Source organism: Guillardia theta, assembly GCF_000315625.1.
Source record: "Guillardia theta CCMP2712 unplaced genomic scaffold GUITHscaffold_56, whole genome shotgun sequence".
NCBI lineage: Eukaryota > Cryptophyceae > Pyrenomonadales > Geminigeraceae > Guillardia > Guillardia theta.
The window spans coordinates 100,502-126,293 of record NW_005434618.1 but is presented as its reverse complement, the minus strand read 5'-3'; the positions used below and the strand labels follow the sequence as shown (position 1 = coordinate 126,293).

General features: G+C 53.3%; 9 protein-coding genes across 9 annotated transcripts; 5 read left to right on the top strand and 4 right to left on the bottom strand.

Moving 5' to 3' along the window:
• Positions 1–1,856: 1,856 nt before the first annotated feature.
• On the bottom strand, positions 1,857–2,877 carry GUITHDRAFT_112016 (hypothetical protein; the record flags this gene model as incomplete). The annotated part of the gene is made up of 3 exons (XM_005828797.1): positions 1,857–2,150; positions 2,270–2,544; positions 2,622–2,877. 3 exons carry the CDS (start codon positions 2,875–2,877, stop codon positions 1,857–1,859), a joined length of 825 nt encoding a protein of 274 aa, XP_005828854.1.
• A 2,924-nt stretch (positions 2,878–5,801) lies between these two features.
• Positions 5,802–6,567, top strand: GUITHDRAFT_141626 (hypothetical protein; the record flags this gene model as incomplete). The annotated part of the gene is made up of 4 exons (XM_005828796.1): positions 5,802–6,137; positions 6,189–6,326; positions 6,402–6,463; positions 6,489–6,567. 4 exons carry the CDS (start codon positions 5,802–5,804, stop codon positions 6,565–6,567), a joined length of 615 nt encoding a protein of 204 aa, XP_005828853.1.
• Positions 6,568–6,870: 303 nt separating this feature from the next.
• Positions 6,871–9,003, bottom strand: GUITHDRAFT_112014 (hypothetical protein; the record flags this gene model as incomplete). Its single annotated transcript, XM_005828795.1, has 11 exons — positions 6,871–7,077; positions 7,126–7,170; positions 7,225–7,258; positions 7,315–7,364; positions 7,496–7,588; positions 7,637–7,757; positions 8,106–8,182; positions 8,241–8,314; positions 8,553–8,643; positions 8,700–8,812; positions 8,862–9,003. The coding sequence occupies 11 exons, from the start codon at positions 9,001–9,003 to the stop codon at positions 6,871–6,873; spliced, it is 1,047 nt and encodes a 348-aa protein (XP_005828852.1).
• Positions 9,004–9,090: 87 nt separating this feature from the next.
• Positions 9,091–11,355, top strand: GUITHDRAFT_112013 (hypothetical protein; the record flags this gene model as incomplete). The annotated part of the gene is made up of 1 exon (XM_005828794.1): positions 9,091–11,355. One exon carries the CDS (start codon positions 9,091–9,093, stop codon positions 11,353–11,355), a length of 2,265 nt encoding a protein of 754 aa, XP_005828851.1.
• A 751-nt stretch (positions 11,356–12,106) lies between these two features.
• GUITHDRAFT_112012 (hypothetical protein) lies at positions 12,107–13,748 on the top strand (the record flags this gene model as incomplete). Its single annotated transcript, XM_005828793.1, has 3 exons — positions 12,107–12,451; positions 12,700–12,771; positions 12,969–13,748. 3 exons carry the CDS (start codon positions 12,107–12,109, stop codon positions 13,746–13,748), a joined length of 1,197 nt encoding a protein of 398 aa, XP_005828850.1.
• Positions 13,749–14,700: 952 nt separating this feature from the next.
• Positions 14,701–17,132, bottom strand: GUITHDRAFT_112011 (hypothetical protein; the record flags this gene model as incomplete). The annotated part of the gene is made up of 6 exons (XM_005828792.1): positions 14,701–14,787; positions 15,141–16,066; positions 16,352–16,501; positions 16,756–16,862; positions 16,910–16,962; positions 17,010–17,132. 6 exons carry the CDS (start codon positions 17,130–17,132, stop codon positions 14,701–14,703), a joined length of 1,446 nt encoding a protein of 481 aa, XP_005828849.1.
• A 3,033-nt stretch (positions 17,133–20,165) lies between these two features.
• GUITHDRAFT_74415 (hypothetical protein) lies at positions 20,166–20,729 on the top strand (the record flags this gene model as incomplete). The annotated part of the gene is made up of 4 exons (XM_005828791.1): positions 20,166–20,231; positions 20,372–20,433; positions 20,480–20,564; positions 20,664–20,729. Coding segments are annotated over 4 exons (279 nt in total), but the record flags the coding sequence as incomplete, so codon positions are not given.
• An 88-nt stretch (positions 20,730–20,817) lies between these two features.
• Positions 20,818–21,835, bottom strand: GUITHDRAFT_153676 (hypothetical protein). Its single transcript, XM_005828790.1, has 3 exons — positions 21,371–21,835; positions 21,206–21,299; positions 20,818–21,153 (listed from the first exon to the last, which is right to left on the bottom strand). Exons 1-3 carry the CDS (start codon positions 21,480–21,482, stop codon positions 21,045–21,047), a joined length of 315 nt encoding a protein of 104 aa, XP_005828847.1. The 5' UTR covers positions 21,483–21,835; the 3' UTR covers positions 20,818–21,044.
• A 2,191-nt stretch (positions 21,836–24,026) lies between these two features.
• On the top strand, positions 24,027–25,395 carry GUITHDRAFT_141621 (hypothetical protein; the record flags this gene model as incomplete). The annotated part of the gene is made up of 3 exons (XM_005828789.1): positions 24,027–24,806; positions 25,028–25,084; positions 25,303–25,395. The coding sequence occupies 3 exons, from the start codon at positions 24,027–24,029 to the stop codon at positions 25,393–25,395; spliced, it is 930 nt and encodes a 309-aa protein (XP_005828846.1).
• Positions 25,396–25,792: the final 397 nt, after the last annotated feature.

Sequence of the window (25,792 nt, the reverse complement as noted above, 5' to 3'; positions counted from 1 at the left end):
CCTCCTCCTCCTCCTCCTCCTCCTCCCTCCTCCTCCTCCTCCTCCCTCCTCCTCCTCCCTCCTCCCTCCTCCTCCCTCCCTCCTCCCTCCTCCCTCCTCCCTCCTCCCTCCTCCCTCCTCCCTCCTCCCTCCTCCCTCCTCCTTTTCTCACCTTCCATCCATCCTTTCTCTCTCCCCTTCTTCCTGAATTCGAGCATGTGCAGGGCGGATGGACGCAGTTCCTTGTAGAGGCAGGGTGCGATCTTGTCATCAGCATTGACCCTGGAGCACTTTCGCTGTCTCCCTTCCCTCCTCAGGCGCGTTCTTGAGAGCGTCGCTCCTCCTCTGAGCTCCTTGGCAGGTTCGACATCTCGAGATGAGTGTGCAGGCGGCGCTGCCTGTGCTCGAACAAGAAAACTTTCATGGGAAGGTAGGGAGGGGAGGGAGGAGGGATCGGGCAGCGGGTTGAGACGTGCAAGGGAAGGAGAAATAGGAGCGAGAATCAAGGGGGATGCATTGAAAGAACCGCTATCGAAGGAAGGGGATGGGGTTGTGAGACGCAGGGGGCGGGGTTGGGGGTAGGGAGGAGAGCAGGGCAGCAGGTGCGGTTTGATCTGACCAGGAGGAATCAGGTGGATGTCTACGTGTCCGACCTGTACCTTCAGGTGAGGAGATGGACCAAAGTTGCTCATGTTGACATCGCTCATGCAGAGCGACTGCTCGCCGGTTGACGAGACGAGACGGGGGAGGAGAAGAGGAGTGTGAAGGATAGGAAGGAAGGGCAGGGGCAGGGGCAGGGGCAGGAGCAGCATGATCGTCAGAGGAGGTCCTTACGTTCTTGCAGGTGGATCTTCTCATCAGCTACAAGCACCTCCTTAAGCCTGGAGCTCTCTGCGTGGTGAGTACTCCTCTTTCTCTGTGACCACCAGCTCCTCCTCGACTGTTCTCATCGTCCTCTGCCTGTCATCAACCGTTAACACATCCTCTTCCTTCAACGTCCTCGTTTCTCCTCCTCCTTCCTTTCTCCCGTCCAAGTTCCTTCTTTTTATTCTGCTTCTCTGTACACTGCTTCGTCCACCGCAGTCACCATCTTGACTACGACTACCTTCTCCTTCTTTACCCTCCTCCTGTTCTCTTCCCCATACCTTCCCTGCGAACTTTTCGCTTCCCTCTGCCTTCATTGGTAACCTGCTCCAACACAGGTCACGCTGAAAGGAGCTCCTGGTTACAGTCAGGTTCCTGCTCTCTTATCAGCTGTTCCTCTCCTGCTCCTCCTCGTTTCTGTCCTCCTCCTCCTCCTCTTCCCTTCTTTCCTGCATCTTCTTTCACTGTCATTTCACTTTCTAGCAGCACACGGTGGAGAAAGCTTACAGCAACGACTTGACGAAGTTCCGAGAGATGTGCGACGAGGTGATTGATGAGAGTAGTGAGGCTGAGGCAAGCGAGGAGGGAGGAGCGCTTGTAAATGGAAAAGGGGATGGGAAATGGACTAAGGGAGGGGGAGGAGCGGAGGGGAGGAGAGCGAAGGGGGTTGAGAAGAAGGCTTGAGGGAAGGGGGGAGGGAATGGGAGGGAAGGCCAGTCGAGTCGTGTCGAGAGGAGGGGAGGGCTGGGTAGGGAAACATGCTAACAAGCCGCAGGTCTCATTCGTTCATCTTCTGTATAACAAGGAGAGGGAAAGAACGTTGATAGGAGTTTTTAGCGGCAGGTAGCATTCAGTTCGTTTTCTCCTTCTCTTCAACTCTTTACCTGCTTCTCCAATACACTCGCCTACACAAACTTCCATCCTCCTCCTCCTCCTCCTGTCAAATCTGAACCTTGACTTCCCTGCTAGATCTCTCTTCTCCTTTCTATCCTCTTCCATGCTACCTCACCCTCTCACTTGTCCATGTTGGTGGCCGCTGCAACCCTGTGGTACCAAGACGAGACTCTCGTCTGCTCTAGCACCTCTCTGAACGTCTCCGAACCCTCGACGCTCCTCAGCACACCAAACACGGCGAGGTCGGCAAGATTCGGCTCCGCTCCTCCCATCATTTCCCTGTTCCCCACAGCTGACATCCATTGCTCCAGGAACGAGTTGAGAGCGATTCTCAGGGCGCTCTTGTCGTTAAGAGACACGCTCTCCTCCCCCTTCGCCTTCTGGATTATCTTCCTCTTGGTGAACTTGGCAGTCTGGAAACAGCAGGCGTGAGCAAGGATGCGGGGGTAGAGGTGGAACTTGTGAGCATGTAACACGTCTATCTCTACACGTCCTCACCTCCAACCTCATCATCCTCCTGCTCTCAACTCACCATGTACAAGTAGAGGGAGCCGACGTTGCGCAAGAGGGTGCTGTTCATGCCCGTCACCCCCATCCTCTCGATCACGGACTCCATGGACTGCTTCGAGTCGGCAGGAGACCGGAAAAGGTTGATTTCGACGTTGGGGTGCAGGACTTTCTCTGCCCATTCGCACCATTGATCCTCCTCTGCTCGCTCAAGGGGAGGAAACGGATGGCTAGAGGCCCTCGCATGATGCATGTCCCTCACCAGCTGCTTGATGTTGCTCACTTCTTGACCGTCCACGACTGTGACCAAGGCACGTCAGCAAGACCACACCGCCCATAGACATGCCAGCACAAGCAAGAGAAGAGATTCGTCTCACCTGCTTTCTTGATCTCGTAACCTTTCAAGGGGCTGATGTCCACAACCTTGCAGTCTACCTTGAGCTTGCGGAAGAATGCCGTCACAGTGGAGCAGCTCGGGCTCAAAGGGCTGCAGTGAAGCTCCACAGAGCCGGGGATGGTCTGCTGAGAAGGAGGAGCAGGAGCAGGACCGCTGTGCTCGCTCCTCGCCATCTTCACAGACGCTGCCATCATCGCCGCACCAGCCAGCGCACGCGTCCCATAGTAAGCCGCCATGGTTTCTTTCCTTTTGTATTAGCGTTATACTTCATACTCACGTTAATAATCCGATATCAACATTAATTCTCTTTAAAATCAACGTTGTTTACAGTATTTAGAATTAATTCAATAATTTTAACCTTAAATACCAAAGTAACGGTATTGTAACGACGTTTGATATTTTCGGTGGTCGAACCATGTTTCTGCAGCTGTTGAAGCGACATGCAGGAGAGGTGAGCAGCGTTACCAATGTACCTCTCAATGTACCTCTCCTCTCAATGTACCTCTCCTGTCCTCGTCCTCCCCTCTCCATGCATCTCTCCTCTCCTCTCCTCCTCTTCTCACCATGAATCTCTCCTCTCTCAATTACCTCTCCTCTCAATTTACCTCTCCTCTCTCCTCTCTCAATTTACCTGTCCTCTCTTCCTTCCCTCCAAGTCACTTTTCCTCTTCTCCTTCTTCCATCTCAAGGTTTCTACACTACTCGTTATCTTTCCTATTTGTGTACCTGTAATCTCCTTCTGGCCTGTCTATGTTCCTGTCTCCTCCTTGTTGTCACACTCTTCTCCCCGATTCAAGTGTCTTGTGAATTTTTCATCAAGTTGTATTGGTGCACCGGTCCTTGCTTGCCGCTGAGAAATCACTATGACAGGCGGACGTTCTGCAAGCTAGCAAGGATGTTGCGTCGATTCTCAAAGCAGAGAAGTCTCATACCAAGAGCTCGATGGACCCCAATGAAATGGCAGCGCTGGCTCTGACGTTCAATCCTGTAAGTTGGTTCTCCAAGTAATGCAGACCCAATAGTGACATAGAGAGCAGAAATTTGCCATGTCAGCATCAAAGTTAGCTGCATCAGGAAATTGGGCCAAGACTGACCAACTTGTTCAGCGATCTGTAAGTATTTCTAAGTTACCACCAAGACGATTGACGTGGAATCACAATTCATCAGCTCTCTGACCTTGTTACAACCTGCAGGTTCCCGGTGCCAAGGTTAGGTCAAGCTTCGTGGGATGAGAACGAAGATGTTGTTGATGATCACTACTTTCCTCTCCTACCCCTCTGGCTCTCTTTCGTAACTGTCATATCTCAGTCTTGTAAATTTTCTCGAGCCGTGGGTTGAGATCCCTCTTAGATTTGCGTTGAGTTCAGTCTTCGATCGAAATGATTAAAAAAGCTACCAGGATTGAAATTGAGATTTTGAGTCATTGTTATTGCATTACTGCCATCATGTCCGAAATTTATGGAGTCCGGACACTTGGTGAAGGCGGCGGCCCGGCGATCTGTCGGCGAGCCAAATGTAGCGGGGGGTACCGTGAAGAGAGAACAGCAGAGAAGAGACTGAGAAGTCAACCCGGTGGCAGTATCGGAGTCAGGCCCTAGACCGTTCGGGTTTGTGGCGATTCTGATTCTTCTTCATCTTCTTTTCGCAGAAGGTAAACTTTCTGTAGTGCAACCAGCTCAATTTCGGGCCGCCATTCCTTGGAGGTACTTGAGAACCTTTAACCGGTGAGATCCCACAGCGCCGAAACAAGTCATATACAGGCCAAGTGAGATCTTTGGGCTGGCGGAGTGTAGAATCGTTGACGACGTAGCGATGGGCTGAGACAGTATCTTTAATCTCCTTGACAAACGAGTCGACCATGCCCGGGAGCACCTCGAACGATTCGAACCTGAGTACACTGCTCCCCTGACCGTAACTTCGCTTCAAAATTCTTTCCTCCTCCAGCCTATTGAAGAGATCATGTATTCTAATCAGGAGATTCAATTTTTTTTCGCTCATGTTGAGTCCCATGACATCCGTTGCGTATTTTCGTATTTGAGATTCACCCCATGGTTCTACCGAATTTATTCCTTGCCCGGACGTCAGCATTGTTTTCGCCGGGGGTTGCGTCGCGACCATTGAAATATGCTGATAAACGCGATGAGAATCATTGAGTGCAGCAGTTGATATGTGATGATTCCACCTGTCGATTACGTTTGAGTGCTGATGATCTGTGTTGTCAGGCACCATCTCAGGACAAGTGTTCCTGATGTCACATATCCAATGCCCACCAAAGCCAGCCTCAAGTTCAGCAATGTCACGAGGGCTGTGGGGGTGGTCTGGAAGGTTGAGCTTGTGGTAGTCTACTTCATCATCAGCGTCACAATCGTGGCTCGAATCGACCGCTTCCTCACTCCCACAGTCCCAGCCTTCGAAGTCCTCGAGGTAATCCTCATTCTTCGGAGAAAGCAGCATTTCCGGAGTACCCGACATTGATGGAATCTATGTGCAAAATGTTGCTCCTTTCGTAGGATCGTGAGGAGCAGACGATTCTCCCTCAAGTAGCGATTTGGGATGAGAGGTGCTGTAGTTTGTCAAGGATTGCAGGACAAGTGGATCAAAGCCACGGGAGAGGGAGAGGAGATGTCTTGTGAATGAGAGCTCCTCAACTTCGAAGAAGCGAACAAGCAGAAGAAAAGGAGGAAGGTGAAAGGAGGAGAGAGAATCAAACGAGGTGAGAGAGTAGAGGAGGAAGACAAAAGGAGAAAGAAGAGAACGAGTCTAACTGAGAATGAAGTAAGTTGGCGGTTGCTGCGCCGACATGTTGGTTTTCGCTCTACAAAACTTGTACCTTTAATTTCCAACAATGAAATCTATGGATTAGATTTGAAATCATGAGGTCATATCTTCACGTCCTCCTTGCTGGGAAATGTGCCAAAAGAAAGAAAAACGAACCGTAAAGACTAAAAAAGAAAGACAAAAAAGAATAAAAAAACAACAGCAATGGATGGAGCGTTCAATGAAGGAAGCTCCTCTTCCTCCTTGCCTGACATGTAGTACGACACCTCTGCCCATGGCTCATGACAATCACCTCCCATGGCGCGACGTGTCATATGGACATGTCGGTGGTACATGCTTGGCAATGCAGGACCTCCCTTAATGCGAACAAGGAAGAAGAAGGATGCAACCAATCCGGGATCTCCTCCTCCTCTTCCTCCTCCTCCTCCTCCTCCTCCTCCCGCCACTCCACCTCTCGTCTGAGCTGGAAGTTCCATGTTGCTCATGTCATCAGTCAGAGGCTGTCTACGGCGAAGTTGTGAGGCATGAGAAGGAGTCATACTGGAAAAGCAAGCTGTGCACGGAGTGTGCAGGAAGGGTTTCTATGTGCGAGGACAGCATCAGTCTGTTGCTCTTGAAGAGACGATGTAGAAACTGCACCAAGTTCGCATCGTTCGCAGACCCGATCTTCAATTCGATGCCCGTGCATTGCAAGGCGCACAAAATGGATTCGGAAGTGGTGAGGAAAGGGAGGGAGAGTTGTCAGCCTCTGCCCTCAAGTAGCCTGCAGGATGTCGTCCACAAGTCCCTCTTGTGCCGAGAACAAGGATGCAGCCGCCAGGGAGTCTACGGGCATCCGCTGAACCTCGAGTTGAACCTCCGGCACTTGATGAGGAAGCAGGTGCTGTTTTGCAAGCAGCACAGGAAGGTGCGGCCTTATGGGATGTAAGGTTCAAGCCCCTTTACTCTGACAGCAGCCCGAACACGTCGACATTGTGAGCAGGAGGTGCAGCTACGTGGGCTGCCGGAAGCGCGGATACTTCACTGCGTCAGGCTCTGGGCAAGGTGATCTCATGCAGTTTTGGTGTAGCCAGCACAAGCCGGAAGATTGTGTGGACACAGTCCATCGCAAATGCCAGTGGACAGGGTGTGGCAGACGCGGGAGGTGAGGGAGGAGGAGGAGGAGGAGGAGGTCTCTTGTCTGATGAGCTGATGGGCAGATACCATCAAAGGAGTAGCAAGGGGACCAATCTTTTTCTCTGTAAAACTCATCATGAGGTCAGATTCTTTTTCTGTGTTCCTTGCTTGAAGTCTACTTGAGAAGAGATGGACACCAGCGGTAGAAAGCTCTTTCTTGGAGGGATGACCGGGAGAAGGAAAGACCTTGCGGAATGGAACAGGAGGATTACGACAAAATGGTTCCAAGCAAACGAAGGTGATTCATGCTCAAAAGTTTCTATGCTGGCGATTCTTCAGAGTTTATCTTTTGACTTGTTGATGTTGCGAATGCTGTAGATTGCGGAGACTTGAAACCTTCTGTTTTGGATATCTCCCTCATTGCTGATAGCCAAGAAATCATGATTCTGAAGATTGAAATTCGCCACGTTACTCGAATGAAATTCAAAGAATGGAATGCTTGATGTGACCTCAATCGTGAAATGCTTGACATCCGTCGCTCCCTGGTGGATCATCATCAAATCCAGTAAGGAGGTTGATCGGCCACCTACTTGCGTCTTTACCTCCCCTATCAGTCTGAAGATTCCGTCGCCCTCCTGCCGACCCGATCTCAGCGGCCTCCCACCCCAGGGATGATCCGATAGTATCACGTGGTATTTCCACAAAGAGGATTTCGACTTGTACCTAGTCCCCAAATTCTCAGTCAGGTTTCGGTGACAGCCGACGGAGGTCGAAGCTACCTCTTGCCCTGGCGGTCACCAAAGTTGGCAAACGCCAGCAGGAAGCTGCCCTGCAGGCATGTCATGAGAAGGAAGACGACTGGGGATGGGGAGGAGCAGCAGAGCAGAGAGCAAAGGCATGACTAGCTACAGAGAGAGAGCTGAAGCAGGAACACGTGTGTGGCAAGTAGAATGCGTCTACCTGTGCGGTGAACAGCTCGCATCCATGAGCACCATCAGTAGGGATGGACTGGAGGAATCGGAAACTCTCTGTGCCAGGGTCGAAGCGGAAGACCTAGTGGCGGAGTAAGGGAAATGATCTTGACGCTCACGTAGTGAATACCGAGGATGAGATTTGGGTCGTGTGTTCGTTCCTGTCCTCGGAGAACGCAAGGAAGTACTGATTGTTGAAGCTTCCGAATTCCTTGACGCACGTCAATTCTCCAAACCCTCCCCGACGGAGTCTGCCCAACTGCGTCATGCGCGCCAAAGGTGTTGAGCTGCTGTAGGAGGGAGAAGCTGTCTTCCTGTGCTGCGAAAAGAAGCTCACGCGCAGGAACTAGCAGCATCACACCAAGTCTCACCCCTCATGCGAAAGATCAGCGACCTCGTGCTCCATCCGCCGTGCATGGCATCGTGATACGAGGCTCCTGCAAGGTACATGCTGTGGGGGGCAGGAAGGGTTGGACGATGCGTTGTCAGGTGACAGTGCAGCTGTTGCAGCAGATTAAGTCTCACTTGGAGTCGATCTCTATCGTTGAGATGGATCCTGAGCCGGCGCATTGCAGCCTCTGAAGATCTTTATCAGTCACCCCTTGTCATGGTCTGCAAGACCTGGAAAACGGTTGCTTTTAGACCCTTCCGCCCCTTCAATCCTGTAGATCGAGATCTGTTGGAGGTGAGTGAGTCAGTAAGAAGCTGACAACAATCATCTACAACACACGCACCTGTTGCGCAAAGTTCTCAGCGACGATCAGAAACGTCGAGTTCTTCCAATGGAAATGATCAGTTTGCCCTGGACCTGCCGATTTTCTCTCAGCGCAGCTCACAATAGTATCGAAAGAATTCCTTCGGCTGCGATCCGAAACGCTTCTTTGAATTTCTTTCCCATCCACCTGTAGACTACCGTGGAGAGACAACCGCCTGGTTCCTGCTGCCTTCGAGTATCTCCACATTGATAGTAGTTAGGGACGACCAGAAGCTTCTCCGCGCCTTTTCTTCGTCGTTCATGTCTCTTCCACAGCATGCTGCAAATCAACCTGATTCAAAGAAGTCCCAGCCATGAGCTCCTCTCGTCCTCATCGACTGATGTCTCTTCAACAATAGCTTGCCCGTCTCGTTGAGAGATACCTTTTAACCTTCTTTCAGGGAGCTCTTCATCTCTCCCAAAACCACATCACACGCACCCGGTAGACCTTGGAGAGCGCGCTCATGTCCACCGACTCTCCGTCCCAGAAATTTGCGGCAGCGATGAAGGTCCTTCCATCGATCTCGAACGCCTCCCATCCCCCGTTCCCGTCTGCCACAAACAAGTTTAGAAGCAAGGCGAGTTGGATAGAAGATCACACGTGTTGGTATCTTAGCTCCAAGCACGAGGACACTTCGTCCTCCTGTCGCTGGTTCCTCCCCCTCTCCCTGCATGCTCAGCGTCTCTCCTGCCAGCCAGACAAGCGCCACGAGCGCTCGACAGCAGCGTCTCCCGTAGGGCATTTCGGCCTAGGAGGATTAGGTAGATTGAACTAAACGAAACAGTAAACAAAATGGGTAGATGTGGGGATGTGGTCCAAGAAGGTCTCTATGTCCAAACGTGGCAGGAGGCAAGATAGAGGTGAAGATGAGCAATCCGCGCTTGAAAGTGAGAGAGAGCAGCGGAACAAGAAAGAGAAGCATAGACATACAGAGCAGCGTCGAAGCAAGGATAAGATCGAGCTGAAGCAGGAGGAGCTTCGAAGCAAGGAGGCCGAGCTTCAAAACAAGAGGACAGAGGCACGGCTGAAGCAGCACCTTGAAGGGGAGAACAGGCAATACTGGGAGGGGGTACTGCAGGACCTTGCGGAGCAGGAGAGGAAGCTAGAGAGGGATAAGCTCGAGCTGAAGCAGGAGGAGCTTCAAAACAAGAGGACAGAGGCAAGGCTGAAGCAGCACCTGGAAGGGGAGAACAAGGAATACTGGGAGGGGGTACTGCAGGACCTTGCGGAGCAGGAGAGGAAGCTAGAGACGAGGAGGAAGCAGCTTGAAAGAAAGGAGGAGCTTCAAAAGGAGAAGGATAAGCTCGAGCTGAAGCAGGAGGAGCTTCAAAACAAGAGGACAGAGGCAAGGCTGAAGCAGCACCTTGAAGGGGAGAACAAGGAATACTGGGAGGGGGTACTGCAGGACCTTGCGGAGCAGGAGAGCAAACTAGAGAAGGAGAAGGAGCAGCTTGAAAGAAAGGAGGAGGAGCTTCGGAAGGATTGGAAAGATCCCCGAGCCAAAGAGGACAACGTGTCTTGGAATGAGGTATCTTGGAATCGTGACGCGGTAGGTTACAAGGAAGAGGGCAATCTTTTCTGTCTGGATCGATCGTTTTTGGATCGGGGCCGCTCTGGCCAAGTAGAAAGACAGCAGGCGATTTTCTGCAGGGAATGCTTCAAAGAGCAATGGAATTTCATTAAGGAGAGGGTTTGTAATTTCGGGTGTCTGGGTTGGATCCTAGGCCCTCCAGGGACGGGGAAGTCGACGACGACCATGTCTTTTATACAATCGCTGAGCATGCAGGAGGGGTGGAAGGTGATGTGCGTGCGGTTGTGGAAGTGGGGTGCTGTGAATGTCCTACAAGCTGAGGATGGAGTTTTGAGAATTACTGACTTGCCACGCAATGGTGCAGAAGAGATGCTGAGAGGAATTCTTAGAGGATGGACACAGAGCGGGAAGAAGTATCTTGTCTCGCTGGACGGTTACCAACAGGACGTACATGATTTAATACTGAGTGAATGCGTGTTCTGGCTTAACCATGACCGGGACAACCGGCGGGTTGTGATCACAACGTCGATGAGTTCTCGAGAAAAGAAAAAAATTGAGCAAGATAGAATTGAGAAGGTAGAGGAGTTGATGGTGTACTCGTGGACATTGGAGGAGTACCTGGAGGCCGTGAAGTACGACTTGTTCTACAAGAGTGTGGCTGGTGTGGTGGAATTGAGCTTAGATACGACAGGAGGCTCGTGGGAGACAAGGTCGAGAGATGTCGAGTCGAAGTATCAGATTGTTGGAGGCTCATGCCGCTACATGTTCGAATGTACGACAGATCAGGCGATCCAAGATCTCCGTGGAGCGATGGACTCTGTCTGTGATTTCCAGACGCTGTTCGACATGAGGACGGGCGACCGTACCAAGCAGTTTGTCAATCGGCTGCATGGGAAGTATCGAAATGGAAACCAAGTATACTGGAGTTTTGTCAGTAGGTTTGTTGCCAGGGAGCTAGCAGAGAAGCTCGGAGAATCGTTTGTGAGGAAGATTGAGGAGCTCCCAGGCGCGACTGAGAATCCGTCTCTTCGGGGTTTTTTGTTTGAGATGCTGTTCTTCGCTCGGATAGGACGAAAAGCAGGGCTGCAGGTAACCCTCAGGCCAGAGGGAGAAGAAGCCGAGTCAGAGAATCAAGGCGAGTCAGAGAAACGCGACGACTGGAAAGGGTGCAGCGTGAAACCTCTTGAAGCCAGGGAAGTCGACAAAGCTCGGATGCAAGGGACAAACAGGTTGTGCCTGAAGCCGTTGAGATGGAATCAAGAGGGCTATGATGCAGTGATTGTGGACTTCAATTGCAAACTGGTGCGTTTCGTACAGGTAACCATTGCGGAGACGCATGACCTCAAACTGCGGTACATGTATGACTGTCTGAAAACCTTGAGGATTGAGGAAGGGGGGACCTGGAAGGTGGAGGTTGTGTTTGTCGTTCCAAAGGAGAATCTCTACAAGTTCAGAATAAGCAATGTGGAAAACAGCGGCATACTTACAAAGTACGGGTGGGCACGCGGAGAGGAAGAGATCGACGCTCATGTGGCTGGAATGAGCTCCAGACCGCAAGGATAGAGCTGCGAGATGGATAAGTAAACGAGTGACGTCGGACGCTTCCATGGGTCTGTGGACCATGGTATCCTAGATCAACCTTGCACCCTTCCTTCTCCCTTCCTTCTGTACACAAGCTGTCTCCAGACAGCGTATGCTGTACTCGGCTCTCACACAGGAGAGCGAGTCTCAGGCTCGGACTCCCACCATGACCACCAGTGCTTTATTCTCAACACCCGCCACCGCCTCACTCCTTGCCCCGCCTTCCTCCTCACTTGCTCTCACCACCGATGCACCAATCCTGTACCCCTTGGACTCCGCGTCCCCCTGCCTAGATCCACCCCCCGCCAACAGAAGATCATGCAGCAGACCTTCATTGGGAGCGTAGTGCAAGCCCATGATGTTCTGCCTCTCTATGAGCTCCCTCAAGATTCTCACTGAGCCTTGGCAAGAGCCTCGTTTCTCTTGACACAGAGCCGTTGCACAAAAACCTATCATGGAGCCTGTGTATACCTTCCTGTCCTTCTCCGATGTCATACCTTCCACCGACACTTGAGAGTCGTCCTGTATCTACACTGCGCTGATATCTGAGCTTCGAGTCAAGCACTGGTCAAGCACAGCAAACGAGATGGGCAGATGAGGGGATGTGGTTCTGAGGAATAATGGAGGACGGGTACGTTTCACAGGAATTGAAGGGGTTAGATCTCTCATGCCTTTAGACCGGGTCCTACTCCAGCGTTTGAGGGGTACGGGTTTGCTGTGACGCTTCGCAAAAATGCGGAGAAGGCTGGCGGGGCTGGCGGGGCTGGCGGCGTTGGCAGCCTTGATGGCTGTTGTTGTGACCCTGAGAGGAAGGGACATGGCAGGAGAAAGAAAGCAGGTTGCACTAGATCAGCAGGAGATCGGCGGTTGGTACGGGGACGGAGGGGATGGAGGCAAAGAAGAAGACGAAGTGGACCAAGAATACGAGAAAGCCATGCCGTTCCGAGATCCTGGGCACATCAGCAGGAGAGGGATCTTTCTTTCCAATGCTATCAGGAGGTACGACAATGTGCCGAGGAACAGAGGATGGGATTGGCATCAACCCCTGTGGGGAAAGTACGTCCAAGCACAACAGGATGTAAGTTTTTTGTGAACGAAGCAAGTTACTTTGTACATGAGCCTTTTGTACATGAGCCTGTGAGAGGGACAGCATGACTTATACATGTGATGGTAACACTGAAACGTGAAGTCTGTTTGTGGGAAAACATCATTCTGCATCGTACAACATGCTGAAACAGTTGCTTTGATGCGGTAGACTCATGTTTATTGATACATATGTACTGCATATGAATGTAAGTTCTACCAAACTCATTGGCGATGTTACAGCCTTCCAAGGTTTCGGTGGGATGGACATCAGACAGGAAGTATTCTAAGGATGCTGATGACCTTCAGCACGTGGTGAGTCGACTTCGATCTTTGTGTTCTTCCTTCCCTGTGTTTCTTCTCATACCCCTTCTCATTTCTCCACAACCCTCCTGTCTCCCTTCTCCCTTTTCCTCACATCCACTTTCCGTTCCGCTGTTTCAAGATCTTGCTCTCCTCCCTTGAGTCTTCCTGCTCTACCACCAGCTACAGTCACTGACATGCTGCTCAAGATGGAGAGGCACGCCTATGGGTTCGAGGGGCATCGAGAGCCGCACGAGACGTGGTCCATCAGTGACGAGGAGGTCGCCCAGCAGAAAGAAGGCCTGCAGACGCGCTCCAAGGAGCCCAGCAAGCTGCAGGACCAGAAGAAGAGCTTGCTCAAGGGGCAGGTGACGGAGCTGAAGAAGGAGCTGATGAACGAGAGGAAGGAGATCGAGAGTTTGCACGATGACGTCCACGAGCTCGTGACCGACGAGCGGGTCAAGAAGGACAAGAAGCTCCGGCAGTCTCTCACGTACCAGGTGATGAAGGAGAAGATCCTTGACGCTAGGAAGCGGGAGAAGGAGGCTGAGGAGACTAGGGACAACGAGGGCCGCGCGGAGAAGAAGGAGAGGGAGGAGGAGGAGGATCGGGAGTCGAAGCTCCAGGCTCAGATCCACAAGCTCCAGGCTCGGCTGCGCAGGAAGTCGCCCAGGAGATTTTCCTCGTCAGAAGCTCAGAGGGATCTGCAGACCTACTTCAGCAGGCTGGACAAGGATGAGGCGAGGGAGGAGGCTTCGCACGCTGAGGAGAAGCTGGAGAAGCTGAGAGCGAAGATTGGAAGGGAGAGGAGGAGGAGGTCCTCGTCGTCCCTGGAGAGCCAGTTGGAGGCCCTCAAGGACTCCACGACGAGCGAGAGGAGTCAGAAACTTGCGATGCTCCCTTCCAAGTCTGCAGCCCCCAAGAAGGACAACCTTGAGGCTCTCGTGCAGCAGCTAGAGGAGAAGGCTGTCGCCCCCTTCCTCCCGTGAGATGCGACTCGCCCCCTTCCTCACATGTTTATGCAGCAGTAGAACAAACGAACGATCTTGACACCTCCACTCCTTTAACTCAATCCCTTGCACACCTCCTCTCGCTCCTTGCTGTCTCTTTCCTCTCTCTTTCACCCTTTCGTCTTTCCCTCCTGCTGCTACTCTGGCTCAAACTTGCTACACGCAAGTCAAGAAGCAAGTAGTAGTGCCTCTGCATCTTCAACTCGCCTAGTTCGTTCTCCTGCTTGTCCCCTCCCCCTCCTCTCTCAGTCCTCCCTTGGTCCTCCTTGCTCTCCTTCTTCAGTCCTCTCTCCTCGATTTGTTTCCCATTCTTCATTATCCCTCTCTTGTTTTCAAATCGTCTTCTCTCCTTCACAGCTGCACTGAGATCATCGTGAATGTCGGCAAGAGGAGGAGCATGACGAGCAGTTGGTTGAGGTAGTAGCTGGCCGACGCCGCGTCCCCCGTCACCAGCACGAGGAGCAGGACGAGGAGGAGAAACAGGAAAGTGCGGGCACCTGCTCTAATGATCCAAGATTGAGATGAAAAGCTGAGGAGAGTGAGCGGGACCTGCGTGAAGAATGAGAGGAGGGAGGAAAGGAGGCAGTGGAAGAAGACGTCCTTCAGAGGATGTAGGAGGAATGCAAGGTATAAGGAGAAAAGAAAAAAGGTTGAGTACGAGGTGGAGGACGAGTCGAGGGGATCATGGGAGTATTTGAGAGATGTCCAGAGCAGGAAAGAGCAAGGGAAAAGAGGAGAGGAGGAGAGGAGACGAGGTCAAGAGGAGGAGGAAGGGAAAGAGGAGAGGAGGAGAGGAGACGAGGTCAAGAGGAGGAGGAAGCGAAAAGAGGAGAGGAGGAGAGGAGACGAGGTCGAGAGGAGGAGGAAGGGAAAGGAGGAGAGGAATAGAGGAGACGAGGTCAAGAGGAGGAGGAAGGGGGGAGGGGGGATTTCACACCAGTACGATAGCAGTCGTTGCACCGTAGGAAAAGTTGAGGAGGATGAACATGACGAGAGTGAGGAGATTGAGAATGAGAAACTGAAACAAGTTAGCGAGGGACCCAACGAGGAAACGAGCGAAAAGATGGAGTGAAGGGGGGGACGAAGGCTAAGGAGAAGGATGTGGACAAAGGTGGGTGGGTGCTGGAGTGACGAGGGCAAGGAGGGGAGGACAGGCGGAGGAGAGGATGGGAGGGGAGGATGGGAGGGGAGGAAGAGAGGAGAGTGGGAATAGAGGAGGAGAGAGAATCGGAGGAAACTTTTTGCTACCTGTGCATTGAGCATGTAGCAGCGGAGAGGATCCTGAGGGGTTCTGCCTCTGGCCATCGAGGACGCGCTTCTTGCCAGCAGGAGGAGGATGCAGCACGTGGAGGCTGATAGGAGCAGCTGTACCCTGTGCCCGGAGAAGTTCCACTTCATGATAAGGAGGAACAATCCAGCCAAGTAGGACAGACCGACTGCAACCGTCTCGTGCAGCGGCCATGAGTAGGAGGAGGGAGAGGAGGAGGAGAGGGCCCTGAGCTTCAGCGCCTGCAGGATGAGGGGGAGGAGGAGCACGCCACAAGGAGCCATGTACTGCTCAGGGGGGAGGAACTGCTGGGTGTCGGAGAGAAGCCACAGAAAGAAAGACTGATGAAATCGTTCCAGCGTGTTGTTGATCGACCTGACCGTCCTCTCCAGCACCTGACCCAACCGCAGGAGATCGGAGGTCGACAGGACCGCGTCTCCCCCCCTCCTCCTCCCTTCGGAGATCAAGCTGAGCGCCTCTACCTTCAACCCCTTGAACACGCCATGGCTCCCCGTCGACCTCCCCATCGCCTGCTGGACCATGTTCATGTGGATCCTCTCGACCCTGCTCTCGACGAATCCTGGAAGGTTTCCTCGCAGCAGCTCTAGGACCGCTGCTGGGGTCGCCACCACCTCCAGCCGCCGCGCCCGCTCCTCCCCCGCTTGTCCTTGCCGCTCCCTCCTTGCAGGGATGTTGGCTCGGATTCCTGTGTGAGTGATGGCGTGAAAGGCGATGTTGACCAGGTCGAGGTTGGGATGCTGCCCTCCCTCGCTCTCGTACCCGACGCCAACCTCCTCCAACCTGCTCCTCCTGTCCAGCTCCACAGAGACTGCCGCCCAGATCTCCCCACCATGGTAGAGACGGCCGGAGAGGTCAGCAGAGTGATAGTCGGAGAGCCAGCGGGCCGGAGGAGAGTGCGGGGGGAAGGAGGAGGGGGTGAAGAGAAAGAGGATATCCTTGGAGAGCCAAGGGACGGTGGAGAGGAACTGCATGAAAGAGCATGTGAATGCGGCCGATGCGATCCAGTCATCTACGACCGAGTCAGGCAGGGAAGGGAGGAGAGAGGGGAAGGAGGGGAGGAGGAGGGGAGGGGCCCAAGAGATGGGCAGGGCAAGATTGGCACTCGAAGACCAGCAGAGCACGTAAGGGACGAGGAGCAGAGAGAGTGAAGGAGCGGAGGGAGGGCAGAGGATGAGAGCGAGCACGAGGTAGGAGGCAGATGCGAGAGGGAGTAGGACAGGGAAAGTGAGGAGGATCAGCGAGGGTGGAAATGGAACAGTGAGGAAGAGGAGGAGGAGCAGTCACAGGATCTCACCGTGAGCCTTGTCGGGGTACTGGGACGTCAACACGACAGTCTCCTTTCCCTCCCCTCGAGCCGCGTGCAGCACGCACACTACGTTGACCCCCTCCTCCCTCGTGATCGGGCAGAAAAACCTGTGCTTCTCGCACCGCAGCCCGGCTGCCTCTGATGTGCTGCCCGTCACAATCGCAAAGGAGGGAGGGAGGGAGGGAGGGAGGGAGGGAGGGAGGGAGGGAGCGAGGGGAGGGAGGGAGCGAGGGAGGGAGCGAGGAAAGGCGGGAGGGGGAAAGGAGGTAGGAGACGAGGGAAGACATTCTAGTGCAGGTGGCATGAGGAGGGAGGAAGAAGACGAACAAGCAGCGGAACGTCTCTCACGGGGGGATAAACAACAATCGGGGCAAGGTAGAGGAAGAGGCGACCTCCAATCTTGACGATAAGATCCACAGCCTCCTCCCCGGGTCTTGCCCTGCTCATCCGTTCCAACATCTTCATGGCAAAGCTCGCGTGCGCATGCCCATAGCCAGGCCTGTCAGGACAGCCTGAGAGGAGGCTGCGGCGGACAAAGGGTTCCACCTTCCACCGTTGGGGACGAGAGCGTTCTCGGAGATGTAGTTGTTTCTAGCAAACTTGAGGACAGCATGTAAGGGTTGCGGCAAGAAGGCTTGAAAGCAACCTCAGGCATGAAGAACAGGATCGCGGCTGCTCCTCCGCACACAAGGAGGAACGAGACGATGTCCACTGCCAGGACGAGCTTCCTCTCTCGGGCCTTTTTCTTCTCCTCCTCCTGCACCTTCATGTCTGCCGCTTGCTGTATAACCTCCTTTCCCATAGCTGCTTTCAGGCCATCCCTTCCTCGCAGCTCTGCTGTTGATCCACGTGAATTGACATCGGACAGGACCAACAACAATCAATCCAAAAACCACCCCTTCCTCTCCCTCCCTCCCTCCCTCCCTCCCTCCCTCCTCCCCACCGGCTTCTTCTCGCCCCCCCACCCTCTCCATTTACGCTACCTTGACACCCTTACAGTTCTGTCCATCCTCCAGCCCTCCCTCCTGTCTTTCACTTTCCCTGTTTCCTTCCTCTGCCTTCTAAGTAATTATCTCATTTCTCACTCAATATCTCGACCCGACCCGTCCTCTTCCCTCACTCCTCCTGCGATGCTACTCTCCTCTTTTGCTTTCTTCCATCTCTCTCCTCCTGCTCCTCCTGCTCCTAATCCTCCTGCTCCTCCCCCTCCTCCCTCCCCTCCAAACATCAGCCCTGCATCCTGGCTGGCATCCTGGCTGGCATCCTGGCTGGCATCCAGACTGGCATCGCAGTATCGTCTCCGGTCAACCTATATATGTGGTACACAAAAATTTCCTTTTAAATGCTAAGATCTGGGGGTGAGGGTATCTGACAAAGGGGTACGCTAAGAACAGAGGGTATTTGGTCCTGGTATTTGACAAGATGATATACCATTATTATAGGGGTGATCATATATTTTGTAGGTAGGGGTCATACATTAAGGGGTAAGTCTTTGCGTACGGAAGGGGGTGGTGAGGGCGGGGGCGGCTTATGAAGCAGATGGCGGGACAAGCAGGGGATGTGGGAAGGGCGAGGGGCGGGAGAGGAGGAGGAGGAGGAGGAGGAGGATACATGATGACTCTATGTTTCGATCATCTGGACCAAACCTGCACATGAGCTCGAAGATCTTTGGACTGGATTCGCTGTGAAACGGAGTTGCAGAAAAGGCAGCCATTCATCTGCGTGCTATCAGTTCTTGATCGCGAGAAAACTCCCTGATCGCGTCCTCTAGGAAAGTTTCAAGAATGGCAGGAAGCGATTTCGTCTCAGTGTTTCTCCTGTCAACCTTCTTCTCTCCTTCCTCGGCATTCTTCGCTCCCAATGCCCTCGGAACCCAGCACGCACCAGTGGTTCGTACCGCCGCCGCTGGCTCATTCTGCCTCCTGCACAGTCGAAAGTCACCGAGCAATGCGCACAGACATGCTCAACAGCATGCCAGCTCCGCCGTGAGCTTGACGATGAAGAGGAAGAACGGCAGTGGAGCGAACCAAAGGGATTTGAAATCCAACAAGGACGCGGACGACGAGTTTGCTCAGAGGAGGTACGACCGAACCTACGAGTATGTGCAGGGAGGGTTCGAGGAGAAGGCTCCTCCACAGGCAGCAGGCAACCAGACGTCCATGTACGCCGCCTTTGACAGAGCGCTTCGCGCGTCGAACTACAACATGTTCTGCTCTCCCCTCAAGCCTGTGAACGCGCCTACGGCGTTCAAGGGGCAGGCGCAAACCTTGTCGTCGAGCGGGAAGGGAGGGGAAGAGAGCTACGAGAGTCTCATCAAGGGGATTCAGAACGAGGAGAAGGACAAGGAGAATGAGGAGGAGAGGATGAAGAGGGTTGAGGCGGAGTACGCTACCTTGAACAACTTCCTCAAGTTGGAGAACAGAGACGGTGAAAGTACGCGGCAGCTGAAGCTGATGAACTCGGCGGCCAAGAAGTTTGGAACCAAGAAACCTGCTGCTCCTGCGAGCTCGAAGAAGACTGACCAGGACGAGAAGAAAGCTCCGCAGCCTCTCGCCAAGTTGAACATTCAACAAATAGGCGAAGACAATGACGGTGAAGTCCTTGGAGGAGGAGGAGGTTGAAGAGGAGCAGGAGCAGGAGTACAACACGGTGGGGGGGGGGGGGGGGATTGTGAGAGGATAAGCTTGTTGATTTCTTCTTCCTTTTTCGTTGTTGCAAATCGATTGAGAGTTCACTCAGGGTCAGATTTCTACATGAACGATGAGATCGAGGAAAGTTATGATGAGCTGCAAAGAATGCTTGGATTCAAGCCAAGTGCGTGAAATGCCAATCGTCCTTCTCCTCCTCTCTCTCTCCCTTGCTCTCGACTTCTCCTCCTTCTTCCCAATCCTCCTCTTCCCTCTCCTTCTTTTCCCAATTCCATCTTCCTGCCCTGCAACACACGCAAGAGAAGCTTCTTTTGCTTCTGTTGCTTCTCTTTTTTTCATTTCCCATCAACTCATACTTTCCCGTGTGCTTGCAGAAGCAGGAAGTACGCGGCGTATGAACAATCCTATCTTTACGGGAAATATGACCAAACATCGCGAGGAGGGCATGTAAGCATGCCGTCCTTCCTTCCTCTCCTCCTCTTCCTCAAGCTCCATCTCCTCCTCTTCCTCCTCATCATCATTCCCTCTCTCTCTCCTCTCTTCCCTTTCTCCCCATCCTTCACCCTCCTCATCCTTTCTCCTCCGACTCTCGAACGCTCTACTTAATATTACTCACCTACCTCCCTCGCCCCCCCTCCTCATGGACCTCCACAGGTTCAAAGCCGTCACCCTCAAGGATCCTCTGAGGAGAGTCTACGCCCAGAGGCTGAAGAGAGAGCCGAAACCAGTCACAGACGCTCTCAAGAGACCAGCGTGAGCACCTCTCCATACTTCCGTCCCGCTTCCTCCCTCCCCTTTTCTCTCGCTCTCTCCTTTCCTCTCCTTCCCTCATTACCCTCAGCTCCCCCCTCCTCCTTTCCTGAGCTCTCCTCCTCCTCCTCCAATGCTTCTCTTCGCCCGGTCCTCATCTCTCCTTGTACAGAAAGGAAGCGGCACCAAGACCTCACGGCGAGCGCAACGACGAGGCGGAGGCAGAGGAGTTCCTGGACGACATCCTTTCACTTCAATCTCCAACTCCTGCTCCTCCTCTTGCGCCTCCTCCTGCTCGATCTTCGTCTCAATCTCCTCCCTCTTCTCCTCCTGTCACCCCCCCGCCCAGACCTCCCAAGGCTGTGAAGAAGTCGGAAAAGAGTCAGGGGGAGAAGCCCGAGGAAGAGGGCGAGGGCAGACTCGTTCTGAATCACTCCACCCATCTACCCGGCATCATCCCAGTCCTCCAGGTTCCTCGTCCTTCACCTCCTCCTTCTCTCCCAATCCCCATCTCCTCCACCCCCTCCCTCCCTCCTCCCTTCCTCCTCCTCCTCCTCCTCCTCCTCTTCCTCCTCCTCATTTGCAAGCTGACTTCTTTTCTTCTCTACAGCGTCTCGCAGCCATCAAGGGGATCAATACGATTGTGCCGGGCAGGCTCAGCAGGTACGTCTAGTGCGTATGGGTCTTGCGGCGTTGACCCGGGGAGCAGAGCGAGCAGCAACTGTCACAAGCTAACGCTGCGCATCTCAACGGAGACAGACACTGGGTTCAAGCTGATTGCAAGGAAGGGCACACAGGCGCAGGTGCTTTCTCTTCTTCCTGCGACTCTCCTCTCCTTTCTTTCCCTCTGTTCCTTCCGGCCCCCTTCACCTTCTCCACTTGCTTCTTATGTCTGCGTGTAGGAGGTCTTCATAGTCGGCGATCTTGAGCATGAGACACTGGAAGGCGCTATCGCCTGGTGCCTCTAGAACAAGAACACTCTGCTCAGTTTTCTCCTCCTCCTCCTCCTCCTACCTTTTCTCCCTTACCCTCACTCCCTTACGCGGAACCCGCTTTGAGCACGACAACATTTTATTCCTCAAGAGGAGGCAAATGAGAAAACTCTAGATTACAACGTTTACAATCGACGACACAATCTCAATCTTCAAATCTCTTCGCTCACTCCCCCTTCACCCAAATGTACAGGCAGGACTCCACTCTTAACTCTCCACTCCTCGAAATCAAACACAACACGACCCTCCCTCCTTCCCTTCCCTTCTCTCTCTGCCCTTCCCCCAACCTTGTCAGTTCTCCAGCAGGGTGGTAGGAGAGTGGCAGTCGATATGCTCGGGATCATCAGAAGGGTCGGGCTTCTTGTCATCGGGGATGACGAGGTTTTCCAGATATTCGGGCCTGCGGGCGGGAAGGGGTAAGCCGACCCGAGCAAACAAGAGGAGAGCACAACTTCGATCGTCTCGGTGATCTTGACAAGTTATAGTGCAGAGCTAGGAGAGATGTAGGAGACAGGCGATCCACATGCTCTGAGGAGTCGGAGGGATCTGCTCAAAAGCATGAGGGTCGACTGGAGCACATTAGGGCGAAGATGTGTCTAGATGGCAATGGCACAAACCAGGTTGCTGCTGCTCTGGGATGCCGATCACGAGCGAATCCGCCTTTGACTTTGCGCGAGTCAAACCTCCTCCAACGCTGTTGACCTGGAACCTTCCATCTAAAGTATCCATCTTTCTTTTCACAGGGGGGTCTCTTTCTTGGCCAGTCATCAATCACCTTCGTCGGCAGTCTCGTACCAAGAAGAGCTTTTCAAAACATGCAAGTACGAGGCACTTCGAATTGATTCCCGCTATCCCTTAACTTCGTCGCCTTCTTCCTTGCTGTCCCTCCCCCTACCACAATCCTGCCGCCATTCTCTCGACCATCCCGCGATCCCGTCCTGCCTCTCCTCTGACTCCCTTCCAGCAAGAACTTGGCTGTGCTCCCTTCTGTTTCACCTGTGTCAAGTCTTCTATCCTGCTGTATCCCCCCGTGCTTGCTTCACTACGGTGAACTCTCCTCCTCTTCCTCGCGCTTTTTCCTCCTCTCCTCCTCGCAAATCAAAGATCCACAAATTCCGCAGAAAACCCGCCCCACTACCCTACCCCTAGCAGGAAACTACCCCCAATGACAAGGGTACCCCGCCACTCCTCACCACCCTTATCTCTTCGACCGGAGTACCCCACCCTTTATCCCATCCAATCCCAACCCCTGGATACTACCCCATCAATATGCTACCTCACCTATCCATTATTCAAGGATACCCCCTGTTTCAACTCATGACTACCCTTCCCATGAGCCATTCTTGGAGTCTCATCAAGTACCCACCCTCACTTATGAAAATCACCGCCACCCCATCCCTCATACCATCCTAGAGGACCCTACCTACGGTGTGTACAAGCGTACATGGGTACCTATCTGGTACATGGAGTTTAGCCAATTCATTCACACCCCTGTTGGTATATGACCCACCCTAGTCTTCCTGAACTGATTCCCTCTTTGATAACCCCCATGAACACTACCCTACCCTATAGGTTTTCCTCACATTGTGGGTTCAATATATTTGTGTGAAAACCACCTACCTATGGGCAGGCTGCAATATATCCCCCACCCACCATTTACCTTGACCTTTCAAAAAGTACCCCACCCTCAGGCCTGCCCGTTACCAATTTCAGCTTGTCACCCCTTTCCTGAGCATCTAGTACCCCGTTGATGCCCTGAATGACCGTACCCTGTAAGGTACTACCCTTGGAGTGACTACACCACCCTGTTCCTTCAAACCCCACCGGTCAGAAGGACATATCTTTTGCAAATCTTGGGATCCATGGGTATGACCACCCCATTCTGTCACCTGCTCATGGTTGAACCCGTCCAAATATACTCTCCTTCCCTACCTAGTTTTGCTACATTGATTGTTACAGTCGCAAGGTGCTTGAAGTTTCAATTGAAGTAATAGTGAATTAAGCACATGCTCCCCATACTATGGGATCTTCCCATCATTCATCACCCAACCCCACTTTGGTACCCCCACCCCCATTGAACATGAAATAAAAATACTTTTTTAACCAAGAGCTTAGATTTCTTAGAATTTGTCGCTATTTTGATATTATAAATATATTTTTAAAGAACCCCTCCCCCCATGCCTCTATTCTCGGAGCCTTTTTTATAAAATGATTTTAAATTTGGCCACCCCTTATTTCTAGAGCCAATACTACCCCACTGTTACATTGTACGGGTGGGTTCTCCCTTCCACAAACAAGTGCTTGTTCCTCTACCCATATAGTGAGCAAATTATCTAATTGAGGTAGTAAGCTAAATCCCAGTATCACTGTACCTCACCATCCCATCATGCCATGTGGGTTCCCAAGGGGGTTTGAGGGGGAGGGGGTTGTCGTGAAGAATCCTCATCCCCGCGCATCACTCAGACAAAACGGCTGAAACGTTTTTGTAACTGCTAAAGGAAGATGTAACGGTCGGAATGCCTAGTCAGCGAGTATGGCATGTACGGAGCGGCGAGGAATGGGAGAGACGGTGGATGAGGAAGAAGAGAGATGGCGGGAGAGGAGGAGGGACTATAGGCATAGATGACAGGATGAGATGGAAAGAGGGTGTGTGGGAAGGAAGAAGTGTGGGAGGAAAGTGGGGAGGATACAAAAAGGGAAGCTGCTAAATAAGACTGGATGTGACAGCAATGGCTGAACAGCGCTTGATGCGCCCGAAGTAAGCTGGATAGTGTTGCCTTGTGGTTGGAAGAAGTGAACAGTACGGATCCTATACGAGAGGATTCCATGAGGACGGGTGGAGGGCAGAGCAAGGATAGTCCAAGGAGGACAGACGAGATACAACTGCTGGACATTTGAAGTCGCAGGGTATGAAGGGCCGGGGTTGTGCAAGGTCCGATAGGCTGCTTCCTGTCGCCCGAGAGATTGTTGCGTTATGTGAAGATGAAGTGCGAAGATGTGCAGGGAGGAGGCGTTCAGAAATGAAACGAAGTCTAGGCATGGCGAGGAGACGCAGTAGCGAAGCAGGCTGGCAGGCAGGCAGGCAGGAAAGGGGAGAGTGATCCAGGAAGAAAGAAAACGATTAAATGGTTCGCATATGGGGCGAGAAGGACTCTTTTCTTCTCCTGACGTTTGTCTGTCCCAGTGATCGCCAATGTTTTGATCAAACCGTCGCATTTGCTCCAGCTCTCCTGAGTGATAGAAGCAAACGTTACACCCTCCGTTAAGACGCCCATGTCCTCCCCCTCCTCCTCCCTCCTCTCTCTCCTGCTGCTGGCCAGCTCCTTGGTGCATGCCGTCCCCAACCCTTCCTCCATCACCTCTGCCCTCCCACTTTTCAACCCCTCTAGGTCAAGCTCAGCTAACATCGACCAGAGCAACAGCCTGACTGTCCACTACGCGGACGCAAACACGGAGCTGACGGGCATCCTCTGCCGGGATGATGTGCAGCTGGGGGAGTACAGGGCAAGGCTCTCCTTCGCATGCTGGACCTCCGCTCCCAACCAGCAATTTTGGGCGGAGATGGGAAACGGCGTCCTTGGGCTGGGCCCCAAGTACCAGAAGCAGCATGATGTCAACGGTCGCCCCCTCCCCAGCCCCATCCTGCTGGGCTTCACTGCTCGGGATGCGGTGGACAGCAACGCGGCTGGGCTCCCACCGAAGTTCGCGTTCATGGCTACCAAGTCAGCAGCTGAGCTGCAGCTGGGGGGATACGTGAAGGGGAGCACCATAGGAGAGATGCGGACGACGCCGTCGATCAGCACCAAGACTTACTCGCTGTCGATCAACTCGATCAGGATCGGAGACGAGTTCGACAACGCTCTAGAGCTCCTGGTGTTCTCTCCCACCACCAAGAAGAGGCACGTCCCTGCCCTGCTAGACACCGGCTCGCCGTGCATCATGCTCCCGTCGAGCTCGGAAAACGGTGACGTCATCAAGTCTCCCTACTCGCTGTACCAGAACTACAACAAGAAGTGGTCGAAGATGTTCATCACTGTCAACGGGATCGACCAGGTGGAAGGAGGGGGAGGGAGGGAAGGGAGGAAGAGGCAGAGGAGGAGCAGGGTGGACAGAAGGTGCAGGAGCAAGGAAGTAGAGGAGCAAGGAAGCAAAGGGGGAGGAGGGGGGGGAGAAGGAGGAGGAGGAGGAGGAGGAGGAGGAGGAGGGAAGGAGAAGGAGAAGGAGAGGCGAGGAGGAGGAGGAGGAGGAGATCTCTGTTGGTGATGATACGCCAGGGGCTGGAAATTCGACGGGAAGATCTCGAGGTCGAGCATCACACGTTCCTTGATGAGGTGAAGCAAAACCTACCCCCACTTCCTCCACTCCTACCTATCCTCTAATCCTCTACCCCTACCCCTCCCCCTCCCAGTGTTTCCCTCTCCTTTCCCCTCTCTCTTCCTCCTTCCTCCTCCATCCTCCCACCCTCCCCCTTGTCTTCTCTCTCTGCCTCTTCGACCCCCTCCACCCCCTCCCTGTCTTTTCCTTTCCCGCTCATCCTCCTCTCCTCCAGGCATGGGGCACCAACATCCGGCCGTGCGTCATGCCGGTGACGTGGGCGATGAAACCTCCGCACATGACGCCGATTGTTCTGGGTGAGAGTTGAGCAAGTCAACACCTTCATCTCTCTATTTACATGCACTCAATCACATCAATCAACTCTGTCCTCCCCCTCCCTCCCTCCCCTTCCCTTCTCCTCCTCCTCCTCTCCTTATGTTCATTCTATTTTGTCTGCAGGAGCGGTCTTTTTTCGAGCCTTCAATGTCATGTTCGACCTCACTGGCAGCTCAGCGACGGTAAAACTCCATCAGTCTCTCCACCTCCTCCTGTTCCTCGTCCCGCCCTCACCATCGACATCTCAACCTCTCCGCAGGTGCCTCCCACCATCGGCATTGCGAAGTTGAACCCCAAATATCAACGTAAGCCTCCTCCTGCTCCTCCTCGTCTTGCCCTTGCCCTTGCCCTTGCCCTTTGTCTTGCGCCTCCTCCTCCTCCTCCTCCTC

What these genes read in the sequence shown, in the direction of transcription:
- GUITHDRAFT_153676 (XM_005828790.1), bottom strand. Translation starts at nt 21,482, where the DNA reads ATGGATACTTTAGATGGAAGGTTCCAGGTCAACAGCGTTGGAGGAGGT. An exon ending in CCCAGAGCAGCAGCAACCTG is followed by an intron (nt 21,300 to 21,370) that starts GTTTGTGCCATT and finishes GCTTTTGAGCAG; the next exon opens with ATCCCTCCGACTCCTCAGAG. An exon ending in AGATCACCGAGACGATCGAA is followed by an intron (nt 21,154 to 21,205) that starts GTTGTGCTCTCC and finishes TCCCGCCCGCAG; the next exon opens with GCCCGAATATCTGGAAAACC.